Genomic DNA, 27,247 nt, shown 5'->3' with positions numbered 1-27,247 from the left:
AATGTTGGCATAATTTATTAAGTGTAGCGTTCCTAATTTAACAAACATGACCTACAACAGTATATGGTCAGGTCATTATTTGCTTCCAGATCTACCATACAGCCTTTAGTTTGATCAAAGTAGCAGTTGAATAGGAATAGTGTACCAAACTAAATCAAGCTTTCTCAAAATCATAGGACAACTGCTAAGTCCTTTGGGCTAGAAATAAAATAGAACAGCAACTTTTTACAGACTGAACTCCTACATACCTTCATAGCTGCCATGGAGTAACCCTTCATCAGTCTGTACAGAAATACTAACAGAACTTCTCTGGGTACCCACCACGAAAATTAGCATTGCAGCCTCTTTCTCAGTTCATCTATCGGCATCAAAATCGTCTGCTACAGAAACAATCTGGCAAGTCTTAAACAAAACACCCAGCGGTAATCCTGGCACCACGTTCAGACTCCATGGAATACAATCTATGAACTCGTCCCTTGTCTTAGCATTGGATTGTCCTTCTTTCACTCAACATAAAGAACACATTCCAGACCAACGGGTGATCAGCGAGGACACCTACAATTACTTGGAAGGTTCAAACCTGAGAGAGAATAGATTGCTAACCATCCATCCAAAAGAAGGAGACGCATTTTGTCTTAGTGTAAACAAGCACACAATACAGGTGAATGGGGGGGGGGCGGGGGAGAACATAGAACAGATTGGATTTCTTTACCCAAATTACAATGCCGATAAACAGATTTAACTATGGTATGGATAAATGAGAGATGTAATACAGGCTCTTTTCTGTACACCACACGCTCAATGCAATAGAATAGACTAGAATAGAATAGGATAGAATAGGCTACTTGACAAGTAGACTTATAGACTGCATTGTACTTAATCATATTAAATGTCTTTAGTTTTGACTTTTCATAATCCTGAATGACTTTAAAGCATCCTATATGTACATTATTGGTGTTTGCAAGATTGAACAAGAAAGACCCCACACTTTGAGAAGCCCCGAAACCCATGTTTGTCGTCTGCAGGGTACCTGGTCTTAAATATACGGACTACAATAACACTCGAGCTAGTTCGTCTTTCTCCGCGCAGGCGCAACAACAGGTCATCGTGAGAAAGTAGGAGCAGCAGTCAATCATGGTGCTATTTATAGACATTGCAAGGGGTGTTATCAATACAAATACTTTGACTAATAACTTTTCTACTAGTGCTGGGTTGTCCCAATACCTAAGCGAATGTATCGGGGTGGTGTTGGCCCAGAACTCACAATGTTAACAGGACTTTGGCAAAGGAATGTTGTGCATCGTGTTTTGTAGTTTATAACCAATCTGAAATTCACAGTAGGCTTATGTCTACAGTTCTCACGCCACGGTCCAATCATACTAGTGTTGGGGATGATGCCATTAAAAAAAAAAAACGTATATATACTCATAATGCACATACCATCGACCTAATTTCTTGAGCTCCGTATACAGGATTTGTTTTTAAAGATAGGATTTCTACAATATGAGAAAAAGTGTTTCAAGACGTGACGTCGGTAGCCTGTGACCTACTGGTGAACTATGGGTAACCACCGGAGAGGAAAAAAAAGTAAAGATTGGTCTAAGAAAAACAACTCTAAATCGAGTAGTCTCTAAAGTGTAGCAGCTATATCGAGCAGTCACTAAGTGTAGCAGTTGGATCAAGTAGTCTCTAAAGTGTAGCAGCTATATCGAGCAGTCACTAAGTGTAGCAGTTGGATCAAGTAGTCTCTAAAGTGTAGCAGCTAGATCAAGTAGTCTGTAAAGTGTAGCAGCTAGATAAGTAGTTTCTAAAGAGTAGCAGCAATATCGAGTAGTCACTACAAGTAGTCTCTAAAGTGTAGCAGCAATATCGAGTAGTCACTACAAGTAGTCTCTAAAGTGTAACAACTAGATCAAGTAGTCTCTAAAGTATAGCAGTAATATCGAGTAGTCACTACAAGTAGTCTCTAAAGTGTAACAACTAGATCAAGTAGTCTCTAAAGTGTAGCAGCAATATCGAGTAGTCACTACAAGTAGTCTCTAAAGTGTAGCAGCAATATCGAGTAGTCACTACAAGTAGTCTCTAAAGTGTAACAACTAGATCAAGTAGTCTCTAAGTGTAGCAGTAATATCGAGTAGTCACTACAAGTAGTCTCTAAAGTGTAACAACTAGATCAAGTAGTCTCTAAAGTGTAGCAGTAATATCGAGTAGTCACTACAAGTAGTCTCTAAAGTGTAGCAGTAATATCAAGTAGTCACTACAAGTAGTCTCTAAAGTGTAGCAGCTAGATCAAGTAGTCTCTAAAGTATAGCAGTAATATCGAGTAGTCACTACAAGTAGTCTCTAAAGTGTAACAACTAGATCAAGTAGTCTCTAAAGTATAGCAGTAATATCGAGTAGTCACTACAAGTAGTCTCTAAAGTGTAACAACTAGATCAAGTAGTCTCTAAGGTATAGCAGTAATATCGAGTAGTCACTACAAGTAGTCTCTAAAGTGTAGCAGCTAGATCAAGTAGTCTCTAAAGTGTAGCAGTAATATCGAGTGGTCACTACAAGTAGTCTCTAAAGTGTAACAACTAGATCAAGTAGTCTCTAAGGTATAGCAGTAATATCGAGTAGTCACTAAATGTAACCACGAAGGCAATGATATAAAACCCAGTCCTTAAAAACAAATCTGATCCAGAACAACAACGGGTTTGATACCTATCCAATATTTGTAAATTGCACATAAGTAGACTCTAATAGTGCCGTTACTGACACAACTCTGTGTATAGCATTCTAATCAGGGACACAGAACGAGAGGAAACGATAAGCCAACGATGGAATGTATATAACCCCCCCCCCCGACACACCTATAAGATAACGGGACACTCCAACTGTACCAGAACAAGGACACCCCCCAGGTCTGATACTTATCAATCCTATTGTTTAGCGATAACGCCGGCGTCTGCTAAATACCACACCAAGATTTTCCTATTTTACACGCGTCTTACTCTGCATGTTTAGTTTGGACAGATGCGCCCAGTGGCAGGAAGCATTAGTAAATGAAACAAAATATAGTGTAGATCTATCATGGGGACCGTGTAGCGAGACAGTCAATTGCTTACAATTGGTCACAACTATCTATTTAGTGAGATATGACAAGTAAAGTCATTATGACTCAGAGGTCTGCTGGTATAGCCTTGGGGGGGGGGGGGGGGGTTACATTTGTATTTTATTTGACACAATAAAAAAACGGACCTGAAATGTTTACATATTTGTGGATGGGAGTCGACCGTGTTGATTTCACAACAGTACTAAAATACAAACTCTAACCATAAGAAGATCGTGACTTCGTCCTGAGGGTGTCGGGATACAATGGTAAACATGTTTGCAAACAGTCCAGGCTCATGTCTGTGTAAGTGATGGCGAACGGTGAAAGCGGCTATCGCACGGACGTTGTACAACTACAGGACGACATGCGGAGTTTTCACCTTGTTCCTTCGACCAAGTCACGTCCAGTCAAATAGAACCCCCTGCACGGCGAACGTTGGTTGAACTAAGTATCTCTTCACCCCACACACGCGCACACACCCTGGGCTAATCACACGAAGTTGCGCCCCCACACACACTGGGTGGGAGAGGCAAACAGAAAGGGCGGTGCAGGACCTAAATAAACGAGCGCCCTACGTGTGACCCGGCCATTGTAGCACTGAAACAAGCGATTGACGTTAGCCTACTGACACCGGCACAAAGCAGAGGAGAAAAAGAAAAGAACAATAAATCCAAGAATGTTGTACGAGTGTGTTTGTTTACATCCTGGTGACATGGGGGGGGGGGGGACTTTTTTTTTTAATTCGAAAAGATCATAAATAAATAATAATAATAATAAAAAAGAAGCAATCCTAAAATATGCCCCCCCCCGGGGGGGGCTGCAAGGTTTATGTGGCCATATTTGTATTTCTGTTTCAATGTATGGTCACGACGATTTTTTTTTAATGAGACTATTGATGAACTCTGTTGGGGAATCACTGATCAAGTCTGCTTCAGTTAAGGTGGAACTGCTATCCCCCCCCCCCCGCCCGCAGCTATAGGCCTATGTAATGACTCACACTTTGACCAGTAAAATCTACACACTAGAGAGAGAGAGAGAGAGAGAGAGAGAGATGAGATTAATGAGATGTGCTGACGTAAATCACATTACAACGAAGTGTCACCCGGAGCGAGACAGTGCATGAGGTAATGAGCTCCTCCACATCACAAATGTGACGCAGCACAAGACTGTATTGATTCAGAGCTTACTATTGGTACACTCACAGAATAAATCCAGTCCCTGTTACTAACATCCCTATCTTACGACTTCATACATCTAGAATCAAAGTACAATCAGAACTTGATCAACTATTGAGACGCTCTGTCTGTGTGGTGCGTGTTCTAAAGCAAAGAAAAACCCTCAAAAGCCTGGTCTTGGTAGTATATACAAATTTTAAGTCTCCTTTGTACAAACTTTACTATCCGACACTGTAGAGCTAGTAAAAGTCTAGTGGTCTAACAAAACATAAACTTTACTATCAGACACTGTAGAGCTAGTAAAAGTCTAGAGGTCTAACAAAACATTAACTTTACTATCCGACACTGTAGAGCTAGTAAAAGTCTAGAGGTCTAACAAAACATAAGCTTTACTATCCGACACTGTAGAGCTAGTAAAAGTCTAGAGGTCTAACAAAACATAAACTTTACTATCCGACGCTGTAGAGCTAGTAAAAGTCTAGAGGTCTAACAAAACATAAACTTTACTATCAGACACTGTAGAGCTAGTAAAAGTCTAGAGGTCTAACAAAACATAAACTTTACTATCCGACGCTGTAGAGCTAGTAAAAGTCTAGAGGTCTAACAAAACATAAACTTTACTATCCGACGCTGTAGAGCTAGTAAAAGTCTAGAGGTCTAACAAAACATAAACTTTACTATCAGACACTGTAGAGCTAGTAAAAAAGTCTAGAGGTCTAACAAAACATAAACTTTACTATCCGACGCTGTAGAGCTAGTAAAAGTCTAGAGGTCTAACAAAACATAAACTTTACTATCAGACACTGTAGAGCTAGTAAAAGTCTAGAGGTCTAACAAAACATAAACTTTACTATCAGACACTGTAGAGCTAGTAAAAGTCTAGAGGTCTAACAAAACATAAGCTTTACTATCCGACACTGTAGAGCTAGTAAAAGTCTAGAGGTCTAACAAAACATTAACTTTACTATCCGACACTGTAGAGCTAGTAAAAAAAGTCTAGAGGTCTAACAAAACATAAGCTTTACTATCCGACACTGTAGAGCTAGTAAAAGTCTAGAGGTCTAACAAAACATAAACTTTACTATCCGACACTGTAGAGCTAGTAAAAGTCTAGAGGTCTAACAAAACATAAGCTTTACTATCCGACACTGTAGAGCTAGTAAAAGTCTAGAGGTCTAACAAAACATAAACTTTACTATCCGACGCTGTAGAGCTAGTAAAAGTCTAGAGGTCTAACAAAACATAAACTTTACTATCAGACACTGTAGAGCTAGTAAAAGTCTAGAGGTCTAACAAAACATAAACTTTACTATCCGACGCTGTAGAGCTAGTAAAAGTCTAGAGGTCTAACAAAACATAAACTTTACTATCAGACACTGTAGAGCTAGTAAAAGTCTAGAGGTCTAACAAAACATAAGCTTTACTATCCGACACTGTAGAGCTAGTAAAAAAGTCTAGAGGTCTAACAAAACATAAACTTTACTATCCGACACTGTAGAGCTAGTAAAAGTCTAGAGGTCTAACAAAACATAAGCTTTACTATCCGACACTGTAGAGCTAGTAAAAGTCTAGAGGTCCAACAAAACATAAACTTTACTATCCGACACTGTAGAGCTAGTAAAAGTCTAGAGGTCTAACAAAACATAAACTTTACTATCCGACACTGTAGAGCTAGTAAAAGTCTAGAGGTCTAACAAAACATAAACTTTACTATCAGACACTGTAGAGCTAGTAAAAGTCTAGAGGTCTAACAAAACATAAGCTTTACTATCCGACACTGTAGAGCTAGTAAAAAAGTCTAGAGGTCTAACAAAACATAAACTTTACTATCAGACACTGTAGAGCTAGTAAAAGTCTAGAGGTCCAACAAAACATAAACTTTACTATCCGACACTGTAGAGCTAGTAAAAGTCTAGAGGTCTAACAAAACATAAACTTTACTATCCGACACTGTAGAGCTAGTAAAAGTCTAGAGGTCTAACAAAACATAAGCTTTACTATCCGACACTGTAGAGCTAGTAAAAAAGTCTAGAGGTCTAACAAAACATAAACTTTACTATCAGACACTGTAGAGCTAGTAAAAGTCTAGAGGTCCAACAAAACATAAGCTTTACTATTCGACACTGTAGAGCTAGTAAAAGTCTAGAGGTCTAACAAAACATAAACTTTACTATCCGACACTGTAGAGCTAGTAAAAGTCTAGAGGTCTAACAAAACATAAGCTTTACTATCCGACACTGTAGAGCTAGTAAAAAAGTCTAGAGGTCTAACAAAACATAAACTTTACTATCAGACACTGTAGAGCTAGTAAAAGTCTAGAGGTCCAACAAAACATAAGCTTTACTATTCGACACTGTAGAGCTAGTAAAAGTCTAGAGGTCTAACAAAACATAAGCTTTACTATTCGACACTGTAGAGCTAGTAAAAAAGTCTAGAGGTCTAACAAAACATAAACTTTACTATCCGACACTGTAGAGCTAGTAAAAAAGTCTAGAGGTCCAACAAAACATAAGCTTTACTATCCGACACTGTAGAGCAGTGGTTCCCAAACTTTTTTGTCTCGTAGACCCCTTGCCATGTTTTCTGATTTTCGGTAGACCCCCTGCTTAACTTATATTGCATTTTTGCACATTCATAAACTAATTTTTTATAACTAATTTCTAACAGCAGTGTATAAATTAATTAATTTGCCTCATGTATTATTGTACAAGTTTTCGCAAAGAGTTTCTCGTGTATTTCTTGATCTTTCACATTTGGCTCAAATATTGGTCCTGCGGAGCTGTTTTCACTAACAGGAGAAGGGGTTTTCACTAACAGGAGAAGGGGCAAAGGTGAGTTACTGGCGCCTAAACCAGTAAGCTTCGGGCAGGAGGAACTCATTAGCCTTGGCTTGCAAGCCACCTAGCAGAAGGAAAATAGAATTCAAACCTCTGCTGCTTAGCAGCTATACACCCAAACATGGGAAAGGCTTCGTGGGTCAGCCCTGGGGAAAAATATGGAGCTGAAGACCATTAGGTAGTTAGCAGCTTTAATGCTCATCCCACCGATGTGCCCTTGAACTGTAGTGTTACTAAAAGAAATTCGTTTCATAATATCAGATGAAGGTTTGTGTAAAACAGTTTTTAAAACTACTTCAATGTTTTATCTATAGTGTTTTTTGTATTTGGCTATAGGTATAGAGATCTTGTAAGACGCTCACAAACCACCACCTTTTCTATATGATGTTGAAGAAAGATTTTGTGAGTCTATTCTGAACTTTTTTCTCACTTTTCTCTTTTTATTAGGATGGCATCGTCTCAAATAATGCTGCAGTTTAATTGATTTCATATGGTTCTAAAAAAGGCAATCGCTTATTTAACAAGGAAATAAATAATCAACGCTTTAAAATCAAGATTTCTTTTTGTTAAATATTAGTTACATGTAGACAAAATTAACTATTTAGATTAGTATTGTAATTAAATACAACTATTTTACTTTTGAATAATGGAATTAGTACGTATAACTAAATAAGCTACAAATCATTTATAAGTGTTTGAAATAGTTACATTAATGGGGTGTTAAAATTAAAGTCATAGACCCCATGAACATCTCATAGACCCCCAATTTACTTTTTCACTTTCGTAGACCCCTTGGAAGTCTTCGTAGACCCCTAGGGGTCTATATAGACCACTTTGGGAATCACTGCTGTAGAGCTAGTAAAAGTCTAGAGGTCTAACAAAACATAAACTTTACTATCCGACACTGTAGAGCTAGTAAAAGTCTAGAGGTCTAACAAAACATAAACTTTACTATCCGACACTGTAGAGCTAGTAAAAGTCTAGAGGTCTAACAAAACATAAACTTTACTATCCGACACTGTAGAGCTAGTAAAAGTCTAGAGGTCTAACAAAACATAAGCTTTACTATCCGACACTGTAGAGCTAGTAAAAGTCTAGAGGTCTAACAAAACATAAGCTTTACTATCCGACACTGTAGAGCTAGTAAAAGTCTAGAGGTCTAACAAAACATAAACTTTACTATCCGACACTGTAGAGCTAGTAAAAAAGTCTAGAGGTCTAACAAAACATAAACTTTACTATCCGACACTGTAGAGCTAGTAAAAGTCTAGAGGTCTAACAAAACATAAACTTTACTATCCGACACTGTGTAGACCTCGAATTGTGTATGTCTTAAAAATGTAACTGGAAAATGATTTTTTTTTTTAAATATATTAATGTTGGTTTCATAAGTTCAACTCTCTACTATATAGTACACTAAACATTCCCAGCGACCGGCCAACACGCAGGGATGGACACAATCGTTTATCACTACATTTAATGCTTCCTTTCCTTTTTATGAAGCAGTTGAATAAAACATCTTTAACAAACTGAAATGAAAAACTCCTAGAATACTTCTATTGAATGTCATTGACTCTGATACACGAACAAAGCCGTGACGGTGCAACAGAAAAGAGCTATAACGTATCTACAGGTACAAACTATTGCAACACTAGATTCAATGTCATGCCTTGAACAGAGCACGGCCCATGAACAGAATGCAATGAACAAATTCAAATGTACATTCATAACTACAACACAACTGAATCCAAAAAAAAATATAAAATCTTATAAATGGACAGGCGCTCCCAAAGTGAAAAGAACGTCCTATGCGTGTACAGCTTGACATTTTCTTGCTACATAAAAAACTGACGTGTTGCGTCACAAGGAAATTGTTATGCTTCCTAAAGTTAAGCCTAGACTAAGATGACAAAGTGGGGGGGGGGGGGGGGGGGGCTACCGGCATAGATGTACTGGTCAGAGAAAACGCGCGGGCACGTTGGGTCATTCGTAAGCACGGACACTCCACGATCACCATTGATGACCAGGTGAGACAATCAGATCAAAACGATTTCATTAGTGTCGGAACTGAATAGGTAGGTACCCGAATTAAGACTAAACTGTTTATGACACTATATTTAGTGAGAGAGGTTCTAAACAAGGCAAAAAAAAGGGAAGAATGGAGAAAGACGGTCGACAAATCTTGCCTGGTGCCCCAACGGTCCAACAGACTAAGGGATAGGTAAAGGTAAAAGGTAAAATATAGGCCAACGTTTGAACAAGCCAAATGTTTGTGTTCATTTATCAGATTACTCCAGGCGTGGACAGGATGGCTGCCTGGTCGTGCGGTTTGCGCGCTGGACTGTCGTTCGGATTTATCGACGGTCGAGGGTTCAAACCCTGCCCGCTCCCATCCCCCGTCGTCCTGCGGGAGGTTTGGACTAGGAAGTAAACTATCTTCAACTCTGAAGGAACATCCGAAACATGTAAAACATTTTTACAAACAATATCGTGTAATTCATGGAGAGATATTCAAGCTTAATTCTACAGAGAACCAAGACCATGGTCCATAACTCAGTAGTGTACGCCTAACTCAGTAGTGTACGCCCATCTATTTAAAGGACAGAGGTTTCCTGTTAGTTACGGTAGATGACAGAACAGGGCGCTGTAATGACATCTATCCATCCCAATGGCGTAACAGCCCACGGAGAACCTGGCCTGTTAATGCACATACTTCAATTCAGATCTCTCTTGAGCTTTTTGTCTCCATGCCCGCAGCCTAAATTGTAGACCTGCCTCTACATGAATCCAACGTATTCGCGGTCTGCCTTAGGTCAAAAGCCTTTTGGTTTTTAGCTTCAGCATTGTTATGACGCCCTAAAATATTCTACAAAATGACGCCTCAGTCAGTGGATAAACAATTATTTCATTTGCAAACCAAAATTAAGTTTTACTCAAGACGCTTGTTTGTATTCATGGCAACTAGTGACAACTGATACAGGAACTTTAATAGAAAATGCATCCTCCGTTTGGTACCCCTCAACTCAAGAAAACATTAAAAAACTGGAACAGACACAAAATAGAGCAGTGAGATTCATAACAAACGAATATTCACATTTGACTAGAGTAACACCTTTAGTAAAATCACTAAATTTAGAAAGCCTTCAGGACAGAAGACTCAAAAGTAAAGTAGCAATTATACATAAAACCCTGAACCAGTATCTTCAAATACAAAAACAAAATTTAATAAAATACTCTGAAAGACACAAAGATGAAGGCACATTCCTCGTCCCATATGCTAGGACAAATTTGTACAAGTGCTCCTTCTTCCCTAGTGCTATTAGAGCATGGAATGGGTTACCTGAGTCAGCCAGGAAAACCAGTGACTTGGCAGAATTTAAGTCATTGGTTAATATGCATGACTAAATGCATGACGCGTAGGACGTAATCATCTTCTTTTTTGAAGTAACGTCTGTATTATACAAGATAAGATAAGAACTTTAGGCCTACGAGTAATGAGACTCAGAGGCATTGAGTTTCTATTTCAAGAATTTTTGTAAGACACTGACAAGAATCAGAGGAGGAAAGGGGGGGAGGGCTATTAAATTATGACTGCTCTAAACAAATAAAGAATACATTTCAACCGAAGAGTTAGCTAGTGTGTCACCGAGCGTTTTCTATGTTCTTTAAGTAGACAGCACTGAACTATAAAATAGCCAGAATGTAACAAGACCTTCAGAAAATGAAAAAGAGAGGGGAAATGAGATTTGTTTTCCAATGTCTAGATCTACTATTTGCTCACACTCTCGTCATAGTCAAAGATAAACAAAACAAAAATGAATAAATTTATTTGGACCACTTTTTGTTTGTGACAAGTTGGACATGTTTCGGATGTCCTTTTCAGAGTTGAAGATCATTACATCCTGGTCCGAACCTGCCGCAGGACGGCGTGGGATGGCAGCGGGCAAAGTATGACCCCAGGACCATCAAGACGACCAAACAACAGTCCAGGGCGCATACCGTAAGACCAGGCAGTCCCCCAACTTGTCATTATCCCCTCGAGCTAAAATTTCACACATAAACTCGTGCTGCGTGCCAACTTGTTAACGAGCCCTTCAGTAATTGTAAAAATTATTTTTTGTACAGTATGTGGGCAGAAGTTAAAATGGCGGCCATATTTCTTTGCTATCTATTTAGATGCTTTTCTAGATCTAGATTTATACATTTATGGTTGACCTTTTCAGTATGACAGGCCAGCTAATTTGTTAAAGGCACCTTGCGAATGTCGTGGGTTCTTTCCCCATGCCGGCCTCATTTCTTTCCAAAAATAAACAATCTATGAATGTTTAGTTGACTCTAATGTTTGAACCAAAAAAAAAAGGAATTGATTTCATTTGTTACAAAATTATGACTTGTTTTTAAAACAGAATTTTGAGCACAACTACAAGAATATGGAGGCGACTGTTGACTTGAATGTAAGTGAAGGACACTGATGGGAGGGAGAAAACAAAAGCCTATTTCTAACAGTCATCAAATAGAACCATTGCTATGTCCTACTCTATCAGAGCTTCGGTATTGCGCTCTGCGGATTTCCCATAATCTAAATGCAGAAATAATACTAATTAGTTTAAATTTTTACAAGCCAACGAAAATTATATTATTCAAGTTTACTCCTAGGCTCAATATTTGCCAACCACCAACACGCAAAATCCCAGCGTCAGCCCCCGTCTTTTAACATTATGTCAACAAAAGCAAAACACCTTCTGGTTTGTAGGGGACAATATTTCCACACGTGTGTCAATAGTTCACCACAGCTCACTAAAGTAGCACTAGCTTAATCCACAGAATAGTTCACCACAGCTCACTAAAGTAGCACTAGCTTAATCCACAGAATAGTTCACCACAGCTCACTAAAGTAGCACTAACTTAAATCCACAGAATAGTGCACCACAGCTCACTAAAGTAGCACTAACTTAATCCACAGAATAGTGCACCACAGCCCACTAAAGTAGCACTAACTTAATCCACAGAATAGTTCACCACAGCTCACAAACATAGCACTAACTTAATCCACAGAATAGTTCACCACAGCTCACAAACATAGCACTCACGTATCCATAGAATAGTTCACCACAGCTCACAAACATAGCACTCACGTATCCATAGAATAGTTCACCACAGCTCACTAACTTAATCCATATAATAGTTCATCACAGCTCACTAAAGTAGCACTAACTTAATCCATATAATAGTTCATCACAGCTCACTAAAGTAGTACTAACTTAATCCACAGAAAAGTTCACCACAGCTCACTAAAGTAGCACTAACTTAATCCACAGAATAGTTCACCTCAGCTCACAAACGTAGCACTCATGTATCCATAGAATAGTGCACCACAGATCAATAACGTAGCACTAACTTAATCCATAGAATAGTTCACCACAGCTCACTAACTTAATCCATAGAATATGTACATCCTCAATATTTGACCATGTATGATGGTAGATTAACAGACACACACTAAGACCACAAATCTACTGCAGTGATCTACAAACATATTCTGAGTATCTCCTATGCAATAAAACTCTTCTAACATGATTTCAATACAATTGTGCAAGCTATTTGAATATCAGCATTTCCAAAATGTAATATAAAAACATGTGTCCCTGATGCAAGAAAAGAATTGAGAGTGTTAGGACCACAGAAATTAGAACAGTCATTTCACTTGGGCTAAAGAGCAAAATTTTTTTTTTTAAATTAAAGAATTCCACTGCATTTGTAAGAAAAAAAAATCAATTGTCCAACAATAATAAAGATTTATTGATTCCTACAATCTTTGAATCAACTTTGATTAGAATCAGAAGTTATTTCAGAATTTTTTAAAGTTCAATTTAACTAGTTTACCTTTAGGCTTGTGTTTTTTTTTTGTTTTTTTTATGGGGGATGTTAAAAAAACCTTATTTGCACAATTTAGTCAGTGTTAATAACATTTAAGATCAGGTTAGGTCTTAAAGCTGTCACTATCAGAGATGGTATCATGTACTTTAAAGACAAAAAAAAACAAGTTTTAAGGTACCAAAAGTCTATTGTTACTGCAGACTAGTCTGTTGCACTAAATAACTATGGACCAATTAAAGAATGTAAACAGGAACTGGTCTCAAGTGACTCCTCTCCCCCCTCCCATTGTGTACACCAGCCACAGCATCAGCAACTACCAGCTGGCTATCTCAAGGTATAATAAACAAATGATAAAATACATGCTCTTGGTATGTGCACAGAATATAATGCTAGTATCTGTGCTAACTATCATAAAAAAAAAACACAAGATAGAAATCTATGGCCATATTACAAGTTCTTCGGGCTTGCAAAGACCTTCCTTCAGGGAACAGTACCAGGAAAAAGATGAAGAGGCAGACACAGAAAGTGATTGAAAGTCAACATAAAAGAATTAACTATAGCTTGCCATTGAAAGATGTTCTAACTAAAGCAAATGACAAAGAGGAAAACAAAGACGACAAATCTTGTGTGGTGCCCCAACGGTCCAACAGATTAAGGGATAAGTAAAGGTAAACATCTGTGTAGAATATAAACTTTTCATATTTTAGATGTGCTCTTATTTACAGTGAAGGATACAGATGTGTTATTAATGGCAGCATTAGAATAATTTTTTTTTTTTAATGAGAGGAAATGGTTAATGAAATATCCCGAAACAAACACAAACAAGCCAGAATTTGGGTGTGTATAAGCCAACACTATTCATACACTCTGCTGTGAGTAACAAACTGATCCAGTGACAGCTCTGTGGAAGCTAATTCTCTTGAGACTCTTGATAAGGTCAACAGACAAGCTAGAGATTATTTGCATAGAGTCGACCCTCATGGGCACTGTATTACACTGATTTGGCTCACTTAGTCTAGATAGTGGGGATATAAACATGCTAAAGAGAAGCACCACACAACAGACACCCTGAACACAATCAAGTAATGTGATACCCTGAACACAATCAAGTAACGTGATACCCTGAAAACAATCAAGTAACGTGACACCCTGAACACAATCAAGTAACATGACACTCTGAACACAATCAAGTAACGTGACACCCTGAACACAATCAAGTAATGTGACACCCTGAACACAATCAAGTAATATGACACTCTGAACACAATCAAGTAATATGACACCCTGAACACAATCAAGTAACATGACACTCTGAACACAATCAAGTAACGTGACACCCTGAACACAATCAAGTAATGTGACACCCTGAACACAATCAAGTAATATGACACTCTGAACACAATCAAGTAATATGACACTCTGAACACAATCAAGTAACGTGACACCCTGAACACAATCAAGTAATATGACACTCTGAACACAATCAAGTAATATGACACCCTGAACACAATCAAGTAACGTGACACCCTGAACACAATCAAGTAATATGACACTCTGAACACAATCAAGTGATGTGACACTCTGAACACAATCAAGTAACGTGACACCCTGAACACAATCAAGTAATATGATATATAACCCTAACATCCATCTTCAAGAGCATCTATCAGATGACTAGACAAAAAAAAAGAAAAAGGAAACCAGCCAATATATTGACAAAACAATGACTATTATTTGTATTTAAGTACATGTTGACACACAGATATTAGGTAATACTTAATACCCCTTAGATAGATAGATAAATTATGTTTTAATTAACAATAGGAGCTGAACTGTAATTGCTGCACTCTAGAAAAAGTTGTCAAGGGAAATAATTCAAGGGCTGACAAATGATATGCATGTTACATAAAAGAAGAATATTTACACCATACTTTAACAAAGACCAGCAGGGACAATACATTAACATCCAAACTAGGAGAGAATCACTTTACACAGAAGAGAAGTTGATTTCTATTGACTGATTCTCAAGCTAAGGGGGCAGAAAGATATTGATTCTCTTTGACCAATTCTCAAGATAAGGGTGCAGAAAGATATTGGTTCACATTGACTGATTCTTAAGTTAAGGGTGGAAAAAGATACTGGTTCACAATGACTGATTCTCAAGTTAAGGGTGCAAAAAGATATTGATTCTATTTGACCAATTCTCAAGTTAAGGGTGCAGAAATATACCGGTTCACATTGACTGATTCTCAAGTTAAAGGTGCAGAAAGATATTGATTCTCTTAGACCAATTTTCAAGTTAAGGGTGCAGAAAGATATTGATTCTCTTAGACTAATTTTCAAGTTAAGGGTGCAGAAAGATATTGATTCTCTTTGACCAATTTTAAAGTTAAGGGTGCAGAAAGATATTGATTCTCTTTGACCAATTTTCTAGTTAAGGGGCAGAAAGATATTGATTCTCTTTGACCAATTCTCAACTTAAGGGTACAGAAAGATATTAGTTCACATGGACCTGACCAGTCTCTCAAAAGTAAAATTGTGGAAGAGATGTGGACTTAAAATGAACAACCCCAAATGTTTACAAGGGTGTGGAGAAATATTTGCATAGACTGGCCAGTCTAATCACTAAACACAATTAATTATTAGAGAAACCAATGAGCCAATCAGATAACATATAAGAGTATTGGCAATTTAATGATCGAACTATTAGTTGTACTTCAAAAAAAAAAAAAGCAAAGCAAAATATTAAAAAATACTTGAACTTCTCAATACTGTAATATTTTTTCCCCTTTACAATATAAAACAAAATTAATTAATAACCACTATATAATTAACTAATTGTTTTTTATTTTTTTGTCATTGATTTCTGTTTTGTTGGTCGAGGATGGGAAGTGGAAGTTCAAATTTTGTACCAGACAGACAGAGTGAGGAGATATATAAGCTTTGTAAAAAGAAAGTTAACTATAGGTAAATTAATTATCTAAACACAAAAATGACAAAACTTTTCTTTTAATTATCAGCTGGTCATTAACAACTTAAACACAAAGTATATGTATAGGATATGAATGGAGTATGTGTGTAGAATCTAAACTTTATATTTGTTGTTAAAAGTATGCTTACATAATTTTATTTTTTACAACTTGTACATGTTTCATTTTGTTAATGAATTGCAATATTTACCTTTGAGTTTATATTTTTTTCTCCTCTTGACTCGAAGGTTGACTGTTCTAGACTTTATACACTGGGGGATTCAAAAAAAAAAGATAATCTTTCAAAGGCTAACAGGTGTCAGTGTTGGTGAAGACAGGTGTGTCAGAGTTATCAGTATCAGTTGACCTGACAAGACTGCCTAGAGAGCCTAGACCTCTATATTCTGTAGTCTATATCTAAATCTTGATTTTAATACATCTAGTATCATGTTCTATATCCTAGACATCTATTGTCTATATCGAAGGGAATATTTGGATATTGACAAAGGGTGTTGAAAGGGGGCATACATTTTTTTTTACAAAATTTGTTACAAGGGTGGTGAGGTCTGAAAATTTATTATGTAGCAAAACCAAACAAAAATATTCAAATGAATTTTACAGGTATAGTGGTCTCCTGACTTTCACAGGTCCGAATTTTGGCTGAAAGGCTTATAATATCACAGGTTTTCACAAATTATTAATGGAAAAAATATTCTGATGTTCTTTTGAACACCACCACTTGTAAATCTATACATATATATCTATACAGTATTAGGGGAAAAAAACATTGAAGCGCCACCAAAAGAAGTTGATATTTTTCCCATTATTTCTATATTTAGTCACGTGATAATATTGATAAAACATTGAGAAAAAAAAAGCCATAAATTTTATGTATTTAAATTAGATCTTAATTTGTATAGAAGAGATAGAGGCTAAATGTTGACTTGTTGTTTGTTTATGATTGGTGAATGAGGTCCATTGTTAGAAGGGGGGGAGCAAAAAAAGGTGATTTTTGACATTTAGGTAATATACAAACATTCCCATAGTGCATACATTAACAAAAATATATCTTTCTAATAATAAATTTATTCTAGATAGATCTTCTAGATTATTATAGAATATAGTCAATGAATATAGATCTAATTCAAGAGTAATAGAGAATCTAGTAAATCTAGTTATAGATTACTCTCTAGACTCTAGTGAGTCTAGTCTAGAACTCTAGACTCTAGATCTACTATTAAGTATTATTTACTATTATTTATATTATAATTATAATAATTATAATATCTAGATCTAGTATCTTAGACTACATCTAGTTAGAAGTTAGACTTAGACTTGTCACTTTTGACTTTTCACTTAGAGTCAATAGACTCTAATTCTAAGTATCAGTTTAGAGTTATAGAGTAGAGTTAATAGAGATTAAACTAATTTAAAATTTAGCTAAGACTAAAACTAAAAGTTAAAAGTGTCTTACTTAGACTTCTAAGTCTAAAGAAAGTAAAAGTAATTTAATATTATTATATTAGATTCTAAATAATATATAAATATTTATAAATATACTGTACTCTATAGATTGAAGTATAAGGAAAAATAATAATATAATAGGTTTAGAATAGACAAACATAATTATGTAAACATTTGCCTGGATTATGATGGATGTCCTACCTCAAAACTACTCAATAGAAATAAAAATACGACGACTTCCTATCCCATAACATTAACTGGACTAAACCTCATTTCCTTCAGTTATTTCAGTAATTCAATATGGCGGTCTGTATTTAAAGAAAAAAAAAACAATTGTAATGACCTAATATAGGAGGGCTAGAGTCTTGTCATCAGGTTCTCATGATTATATTAGATCTATAAAATGCATTTCTGAATAGCACACTCACTTTATAATTTAATCGTCAAGATAAAATATCCAAGAGAGAAACTTGTTCGAGTCAAGCAAAATTGATTTATTTGGCTTGGAGTTTTCCTTCGCATCGCATATTAGACCAGACTTTTCTGCCTTACTGATCAATGCAATTTTAACGGGACACAACTGTTGATTGCATTAAGAAAATCAAAGCTAGAGAATAAGAGCAGTGTTGTCCCTTACATCGTATTCAAGAACTTTCAATAATTTTTGTTGGATTTTATTTTCCATATTACTGTGATCGGTATCATTAGTTTGAACCATTTCCTTTATTTATTAATCTTCCGTTCATATAGACCCCTAATATTTAGATCTAGAAGCTTCCCTAGTGCTATAAGAGCATGGAAGAGGTGGCCTGAATCATCCTGGAAAACCTATTACTGACTCGATTATCTTATCTTCAAGACGTTACTTCAAAAGATAATGAAAGCTATACTTGGATTCACCGTTATTCACCACAATTAGCATAGTAATTAATGTCATTATTGGACGTCCCTTCATCTTATCTTATACATTACAGACGTTACTTCAGAAAAAGAAGATGATGACGTCCTACGCGTGTTTCTAGGTCAATCTAGTCAGGCATGTTAATCAATGACTTAAATTCTGCAAAGTCATTTGTTTTCCTGGCTGACTCAGGCAACCCAATCCATGCTCCAATAGCACTGGGAAAGAATTTACGCAAAGGGAATGTGCCTTTATCTTTGTGTCTTTCTGAGTATTTTATTAGGTTTTGCTTTTATATTTGAAGATTATGGTTTAGGCCTAATGTTTTTTTTTATAATTGCTACTTTACTTTTGAGTCTTCCATCCCGAAGGCTTTCTAAATTTAGTGATTTTACTAAAGGTGATACCCTTATGAAATGTGAATATTCGTTTACTATGACTCTCACTGAACTATTTTGTGTCTGTTCTAGTTTCTTAATGTTTTCTTCAGTTGACGGATCCCTAATAGAGAGTGCTTAGCATATTCTATTATTGGCCTAACCAATTTTTTTAGGTTAAATAACATTTTAGTTTTATTTTCCTATTTGATCTTTAGAACTTTATTTTTAATAAACACTGATGCTTTGTTTGATTTTTTAAATTGTTTCATCAATAGTTTGATGGTTTGATGATAGTTTTTCATTTAGGTATTAACCTAGGTATCATATAACACATTAACACACACCTAATCCGTTTATCAATTTTCTTTTTTGAAGTAACGTCTGTATTATATAAGATAAGAAAAGATCGATAAAAATGTCTTATTCCATATGCTAGGACAAATTAGTACAAGTGCTACTTCTTCCCTAGTACTATTAGAGCATAGAATGTGACGGTTGCCTGAGTCAGCCAGGAAAACCAACGATTTGGCAGACTTTAAGGCACTGATTAGCATATTTGACTAGATTGACACAGGGAGACGTCTAACCTCAGAGCCGGATTTAAGGGAAGGCATGCGGGACTACTGCCCTGGGGCTTCCGCAAGAGAGGGGCCCCCACAATAGAGATTTTGTAAAATATCGGAATTTCAAAGGGTCAAAAACGTTGTTTTTTTTTTCTCTTTTACACTATTATTTTCATTTTTAACCGACAATTCTTTAAATCTTAGATTAACAACACTGTCTAGGTTTAAGTAGGCCCTATTATGTCCGATTGTTGCGTACTCGTAATATTTAAACGCAGCTCTTTGAATCAACCCAGGGCCTTACCATCCACAAACTGAACAATACAATTTTTGACATTATTTTTTTTAAAGAAGAAAAGTAAGATTAAATTTACAAGTAGGCCTACTCTATTTTTTTCAACTAAAATGTGTCAAAATTTCAGACATGAATAATATTATTATTAAGTGGATTGTTATTAAAGCTTCCCAAAAGTCCTGCCCCGGCGCCTCCGCTTACTTAAAACCGGCACTGCCGCGACTAACGCTATTTGCAGTGGTCACTCACCTGTTTGATATACCTAGTCAGGAATTCTCGTGTGCAGTTCCTGACGGACCACCCATTGACTTCTAGAATTTCATCAGTAGGTTTGATTTCCGGTTTGTCAGCTGGACAACCTATGGGAGGATAAAGGGGAAATAATTACATACTCAGGACTTTCTGGATGGTGAGTTTGGAAATATCGCATTCACTTCGTAAAGAAAACTTTCTCGGCATCATACCTTTGACAAGTCTTGTAAACAGTCATTCCTGAATATATAAACTATGGTCACTTGGTATCAAAAGTCTTGGCCAACACGATCTGACAGGTCGAGCGAAGAACAGGTGTGAGCATCCACTGTCTAAAATATGTGTGCACATGTTGGCTTGCACCTTCTTTGCTTTCTTTAACTCTTTGTATCATTGTTATCCTCTCTCTCTCTCCTTCATTAGCTTCTTCCTCATAATCTCTCTCTCTCTCTCTCTCTAGTAGTAGGTAGTTAGTAGGTATATATATCTGCCTCTTGCTCTTTTTTTTTTAAACTTCTCTCCAAATCTTCCTCTTTATTAATCTCTCTTTGCAATAATCCTCTCTCTCAGTGTCTGTCTGTCTGTCTCTCTCTCTCTAGTAGTAGGTATATATATCTGCCTCTTACTCTTTCTTTCTTTTTTTTTCAAAACTTCTCTCCAAATCTTCATCTTTATTAATCACTCTTTGCAATAATCCTCTGTCTGTCTTTCTGTCTGTCTGTCTGTCTCTCTTTCTCTCTGAGGCTCTAAATGCTGAGGCTCCGAGAAGCTATTTAAGAGTAAGACCCTGTTGTAAATCGGGCTCTGGCTGTTTCCCGTCAAATACTTGACTAGATTATATCAGATTTATATTAACATCAATAAACCTAAAAATATCAGAAGTACTTTGTTACTTTATTATATTGTTTTATTCGAATCCATTTCAATTCTCAATGTAGAATGCAACGAATTTTGCAGCTTTTCTAGGTTAGCCTATTCAATATAGATAGTTAGTCGCAATTCAGGCCTTCAGCAAAAAAGAAAATCGAACTAACGAAATAACATTTCTGAAGTGGAGAAAAAAAAGCAATGTTGGCACCCTTGATCTAGATCTATATCTTGTCAACTTTTCCAAATTGAAAAGCAGAAGCGAATTAATCTTCATTTTATTCACCCGTCTCGTGTTAAAGAAATCATGTGGTGGCTAGTTTGACAGCGAAGAAGAGCGGCAACTCCAGGGGAGATTATCGATGAAAGATCTCCGAAAGAAAAAAAAAATCACGCTACCCGTAGGCCATAGTGAAACTTCCTGTATGTTCTTCAACGATAATTTCCGGTGGTGATTTAGTTTACTGAAGCAGAAGACAACCATCTTGAGACTCTTCTAGATCTTACATGGGCGTAGCCATAGATTACGAACTAGGAAATAAAGTTTTGTTTTACTTTTGAGCTGTCGGATTATAAATAGACTACAAGCGTACTTAAATATATTTTTTAAAGTAAAAATTAACGCTCTGTCCTATATAGGCCTAGCTAGTCTTAGATTACAAATATGTACAGATTTTTTTTTCATGTAAACTGGCCTACTTTATATGGCGCATCGTACATGTTTATAAGTGCACTATGGCTACGGTGCGTGACCAATCGCTTCAACGATTGGCCTCGTCTGCTCCAATCCATTTTGTGTGGGGGAGGGTTGTATCTGGTAAACTGTTTCCGTGTTGCCTTTAGGCGTTCAGCCGAGACCATTCGTTATATGGTCTAGGTTCAGCTGTCTGGTCGTGCGGTATGCGCTCTGGATTATCTTTCCGACTTCTCGATGGTCCCGGGTTCATACCCTGCCCGCTGCCATCCCCCGTCATCCTGCGGGAGGTTTGGACTAGGAAGTAAATTATCTTCAACTCTGAAGGAACATCCGAAACATGGAAAACATTTTACAAAACATTTTTTGTTTACAACTCAGATCGAGTCGGAATTTGAACTCCAACCCCCCAAAACGGTATATTCCATCCAGTCTGTCTGTGTGGTAAAAAGTTTGTACACGTTATTTCTCTATACCCAATCGCAGATCAAATAAACATTTTCAGGATTATTTCTTGTACCTATCAAAACAAGAATCAATAACAGTAACCAATTTGTTAATTAACTATTGATAAATAATTATTTTATTCGGTATTGAACAAGGTAAAGAAATTGTACTTGACAAATGTGGTGGTATAAGTTGAATAAGTCAGCTTGAGGAGGCTTGAGCTCGAATTCAAACTCGTGCAACTTTTTTTTTATGCACTTAAAAAGCGATCACTGTAGCATTTCACACGTAACCCCTTTTCTCCCCCGCCCTCCCCCTTTTTTTTGTCTTCTCAACTGGTTCATACAAGTGATAGGGTCATACAGCATTGAGAAAGCTAAAAGTATGAAATTGCGCTAAACAAATATAGTTCTAATCGCACAGATTTATTGTTGCTAATCTATATCTTTTACAAATTTAATGATATGACTGTTCCAAACTAATTGATTCAATTGCACTTTTTGTTTTTATATATGATCTGCTGAAACATACGAGCTGAAAAGAAAACCGTCTATTTTCCTACAGTTCTTCGTCACTAGGTATGCGTGACACTTAAACTGCAAACGTGAATTAACTTCTAATTAAGTCTAATTACAATAATCATCAAGCATTAACTCTTTATCTCCGTAATTATTCTCTACGCTCTGACAGAAATGTCCATTGTTCACATTGGTACACTCTACCCTGTTGTGATGAAACTTTAATAAGATTTTTGTTTGTAATCAGAAGGCGTTACTTTTGGTCTAGAATTCTAGCAGAATGCATGCTCTTTTTATCTAACACAAATAATACTTTATAAAACAAAACAAAAAATTAATTTAATGAGTGGTATCGTTAATTAGGAGGGAAAGAGTTGAGCTTTCTAGTTGTATTTGTGTTTTCCATTTGTTTGCTTTTTCTAAGCGGGCTTTGGTCCTGTGCCTGCAGTATGACACTGTATTATTGGCTGCTAAGTGAAAAGTTGTTGTGGCATGATTACAAAGAATGTTTAATTTTATAAAGCTGACTTCCAATAAATAAGTTTACACTTTATGCCAGTGTCTATGCTATTATAATTTGGGTAGAGAAGTCACAAATCAGGCTGCGGTCCGCTACTATCGCATGGATTGTAAAAAGGTCCCAGAACTAAAAAAAAATTGAGAACCGCTGATCTAAATTCTAAGCTCCGAGCAGCAGACGACACCCCACTGAATGCAGGTCACGTGAAGTTCACGCGGAGCTTCCTGTCAGCATCACGTTTGGTTAGGTCGTAATAAGTTTCATACATAAAGGTACATTCCTTGTTACATTTGCTAGGACAAATTCGTACAAATGCGCCTTCTTCACTAGCGCTATTAGAGCATTAAATGGGTTGTCTGAGTCAGCCAGGAAAACCAGTGAATTGGCAGAACTTTAGTCATTGATTAACATGCATGACTAGATTGAACTAGGACGTTATCCTCTTCTTTTTCTGAAGTAACGTCTGTATTGTATAAGATAAGATGAAGGAAAGTCCAATAATGCCATTAATTAGTATGCTAATTGTGGCGAGTAACGGTGAATCCAAGTATAGCTACTTACAAATTAAATGCTAGCCTGAATGCTTGAAGTCTAGTGATCATATCAAAAATACAACCAGCTTATGGACTTTGGCCAGGGTTCCAGATATTCTCTATGGCTAGTTCAAGATGTGATTAAAGTTTTAGCGGATAATCTTAACCCGTAAAAGAAATATTTTCTTAGACAACGACATGAAGGCTTTCGGCAAACTGTCTTGGACTCTACTAGTTACATCAGTGACGGCAGTACTGAACAACTGAAGAAAACAGCACACTATTTTTCCTTGGCACAGTCTGCAAAAGAGCTCACGGCTCAGCAGCAATAAAGCTGGCTAGAAGAAGAAGAAGACATAAGTGGATCTCAACTTGTTACCACTTTCAGAAGTTCCTTCAGATTACTACGTCCTAGTCCAAACGCACTGCCCAACGGCAAGGCCTGGGTTCAAACTCGAGACCATCATGACGACAGTCGGTAGCACATAACTCACCACCTAGCAGCACATAACTCACCACCTAGCAGCACATAACTCACCACCTAGCAGCACATAACTCACCACCTAGCAGACAACTTGATTGACTACCTAAGATAACAAAAAAGGGGGCAACCAAATGCCCAGCTTTGAGGGAATACACCATCGTGTACTAGAATATAAGGCAAGGGAAGCTCAGGGGCTACTCAGGATAGAATTAAAGAAATGGAAGCATCACCTCGAGTGAACTATAGCCAAGATTATCAAGCATATATTAGACATTAAATATTACTAAATGGATGAATTGAGCACATATACAGATCAAGCTCATTGAGTTGATTTCAAAACTAGACAATGCTTCATTACGTTCAAGGCACTCACCAAACAAACGAAGTCTGTGGTCTTTGGTTTGTGCAATAATGATGACGTAGCCGTCCAGGTTCATTCTGGTCACTAGAGAGAACATAAACTAAGCATTCTGGGATTGTGTTCCTGTGGAGTAAAAGAAACACAGAAGACGATAGTTCAATTTACAATTACAGGACAGATGACTAAATTGTAACGAAGTCATAATGCATACACACCGAGCCAGAACTTACAAAAAACACAACCAAATATATTCTGAAAGAAACAAAAGATAATGGCCCATTTCTTAGTCCACATGCTAGGAAAAAAATAGCAAAAGTGCTCATTCTTCCCTTGTGCATTTAGAGCATGGAACGGGTTGATATGAGTCTCTAATTAACAAGGTAGACACGCATCGGACGTAGGGCCTAATTATCATCTGTTTTGAAGGAACGTCTGTAATTTATAATTTAAGAAAATAAATTTCAATGAAACCAGTTCAAGCTAATCTTTGTTTTTTAACACATTTTATTTAGTTACAATTACATAAAGCATTAACATACATTTAGGTCTATTATTCCATATGGTAGAACGAATTCCTATAAGTGCTTTTTTTTTTCTTAGCGCTATTAGAGCACAGAAAGGGTTGCCTGACTCCGAAATCCAATGACTTAGTAGAATTTTAAGTTTCCAATTACCATACACGGTTAGATTTACACAGAACGTAGCTGTCTTCTTCTTCGAAGGATTTTGTGTTATCACAGAACGCATCTAGATCTAGATCTATCATAATCTATGACTACGTCTGTTCTGTTGAAACTAAGATCACAGAACTACAATATCACCATCTTCACTCTTCACTGTTCAAAGTACACAGATGCTCCAGTTTAGGAATGTGAAATGTACATCTTTAATTGGGAACAAGAGAACTGAAAGCATGCTTGATGTTTCACATTTCTACATTTTAAATAATATATAAATACAAATACATCTCCACTTGCTACGAATAACATTTGACTTTTCTTTTGACGAAATGATTTTTTTGGTTGGGGGGGGGGGGGAGGAGGTGAAGAAGAAGAAATCCGTCTGGTTGGTGTCCAGCCAATTGACCTAATTTATTTCGAGTGTTCACAATTCTCCAGAGTGAAATCTTAAGACGACTTGGTCACTTGGACATTTTAGCACCGGAAATGTGAGAAAACTATAGCGCAACTTTTTATTTTCTTCATTTATACTTCTCTCATTCTAAAGCCTCTATTCACCTATCTCCCTTTAGTTAAAATCATTAAATAATACTAAATATAGAACCACAAAGGGAATACTAGAAATTTCTTTTCAGTGCTGGATTTAGACTACACCAGTTATTGCTTAGCACCCCACTTTCTTGGAAACTCCCCCCCCCCCAAAGCCACTCAAGGTGGCGTCGATAAAGGAGTGCGTGCGTGACCGGGTGACATCCATTAGATGATTAGGGGATGACACCAAAATATTTTTAAAATTGTTTGTTTCCAAAAGTAGAATTAAAAAAAAAAAGAATAGACAGTGTACAACTAGTTTGGGTTTTGGCTGAAATTCCATTAAAATGTCCAAAACGTTACACCATACTTTTTATCACCGGCTAACATCAGCAGCCTACTTTATGCAAGTCCACTATGACCATATGGATTTCAACTTTGCATTCATACAAGGAATAATTTGCTTTGGCGGTTTTGTGATGTAAAATAGGAATAATCATTATTTAAATTGCAATGTATTTTTTTTTTAAATAGAATTGACGCATATTTTACAGTTATGTATTAAGCAAGCAATAAAAATAGTTATATTAGATCTAGCTCTCTCTAATCCAGCAATACATTTTATTGGGAAGTTTGTTTTTTTAGGGGGGGGGGGGGAGGTGGCGAGTGGTTTAAAGTTTATACCATGGGCTTATCGCATTGGGCGACACTTACTTAAAGACTAAGACTGCTTTATTAATCCTTATTGGACGTTTGTTTTGCATGTGATTACAAGACTTTTTTTCTAAAATTAAAAATTAAAACAACAAAAAACATTTACATTAATAAAACAGACACTAACATAAAGAGTTCATTGAGTGACTACACACAGATTTACACACAGACGCGATGTACCTTTCCACGTTCTGAAGTCAACGAGAGGCGGTGATATAGTCTGACCGAGTAAGGAACGAACGAGTTTTTGTACCGTTCCGTTCGGTTCTAGTCTTTATTGACAACAGTCGCCCACTCCTCAACGACTTGACGTAGGCCTAGTTATGATGGAGCGGGTGGCCGTTGTCTTTTAAGATTTTTCCGATTTTGCTGAGGTATTTTTGTTCAAAAAGTTCGTTTAAGTATGGTAGTGTTGTGTGGATTGAGCAGAAGGGACAAGAGGCACAAGCAGCTGCAAGCAGAAATGACACAAAAACCCTCCATCGTATTGTCCGAGATCTCACTGGAGCAAAGAGTGGACATGGGGCACCAATAAAAGACAAGCAAGGCAAAACTTTGTTAACGAAAGAAGAACAGGATGCAAGATGGGTAGAGCACTTTAAAGAGACCCTTAACCAACTGTCGCCAGACATAACTTACATATTCAAGGCCCCCTCTCCAGACAATGATCTCAAGGTCAAGACAGACCCAATAACTGCTGAGGAGGTTACCATGGCCATTGCAGTGCTAAAGAATAACAAAGCACCAGGACTAGACATGATATCAGCAGAAATGCTAAAATATGGGGGACAGTGCATTGTTAACAGAATGACTGATCTCTTAAATCTCTGTTGGCGAACTTCAAAAGTCCCAGAGGACTGGCAAAAGGGAGTGATTGTAAAGCTTCCAAAAAAGGGCAACTTGGCAGACTGTAACAACTGGAGGGGCATAACTCTCCTCTCTGTCCCAGGCAAAGTTTTCAGCACTGTTTTGTTGAGACGGCTTCAACAGTCTGTAGATGAAAGGCTCAGAGAAGAACAAGCAGGTTTCCGAAGAGGCAGATCATGTACAGAGCAGATTTTCGTTTTACGAAATATCATAGAACAAAGTTT

General features: G+C 36.9%; 1 protein-coding gene across 6 annotated transcripts in view; it reads right to left on the bottom strand.

Moving 5' to 3' along the window:
* Positions 1-24,351, bottom strand: part of LOC106069936 (protein PALS1-like) — a 47,670-nt gene extending 23,319 nt beyond the window's left edge. Inside the window, exons 1-3 of one of the 6 annotated variants that reach the window (XM_056022918.1) lie at positions 24,244-24,351; positions 19,805-19,914; positions 16,164-16,224 (exon numbers count right to left, since the gene is read on the bottom strand). In XM_056022918.1, coding sequence (XP_055878893.1) covers positions 16,164-16,224; positions 19,805-19,914; positions 24,244-24,328 — 256 coding nt within the window. In that variant the 5' untranslated portion in view covers positions 24,329-24,351. The other 5 variants (XM_056022921.1, XM_056022922.1, XM_056022920.1 and 2 more) reach the window with 5 other exon arrangements.
* Between the last annotated feature and the right edge of the window lie 2,896 nt (positions 24,352-27,247).

Source organism: Biomphalaria glabrata, chromosome 3, assembly GCF_947242115.1.
Source record: "Biomphalaria glabrata chromosome 3, xgBioGlab47.1, whole genome shotgun sequence".
In the NCBI taxonomy this organism is placed as follows: Eukaryota; Metazoa; Mollusca; class Gastropoda; family Planorbidae; genus Biomphalaria; species Biomphalaria glabrata.
Note: the sequence above shows the minus strand (reverse complement) of the source record. Positions and strands in the feature narration are given on the sequence as shown.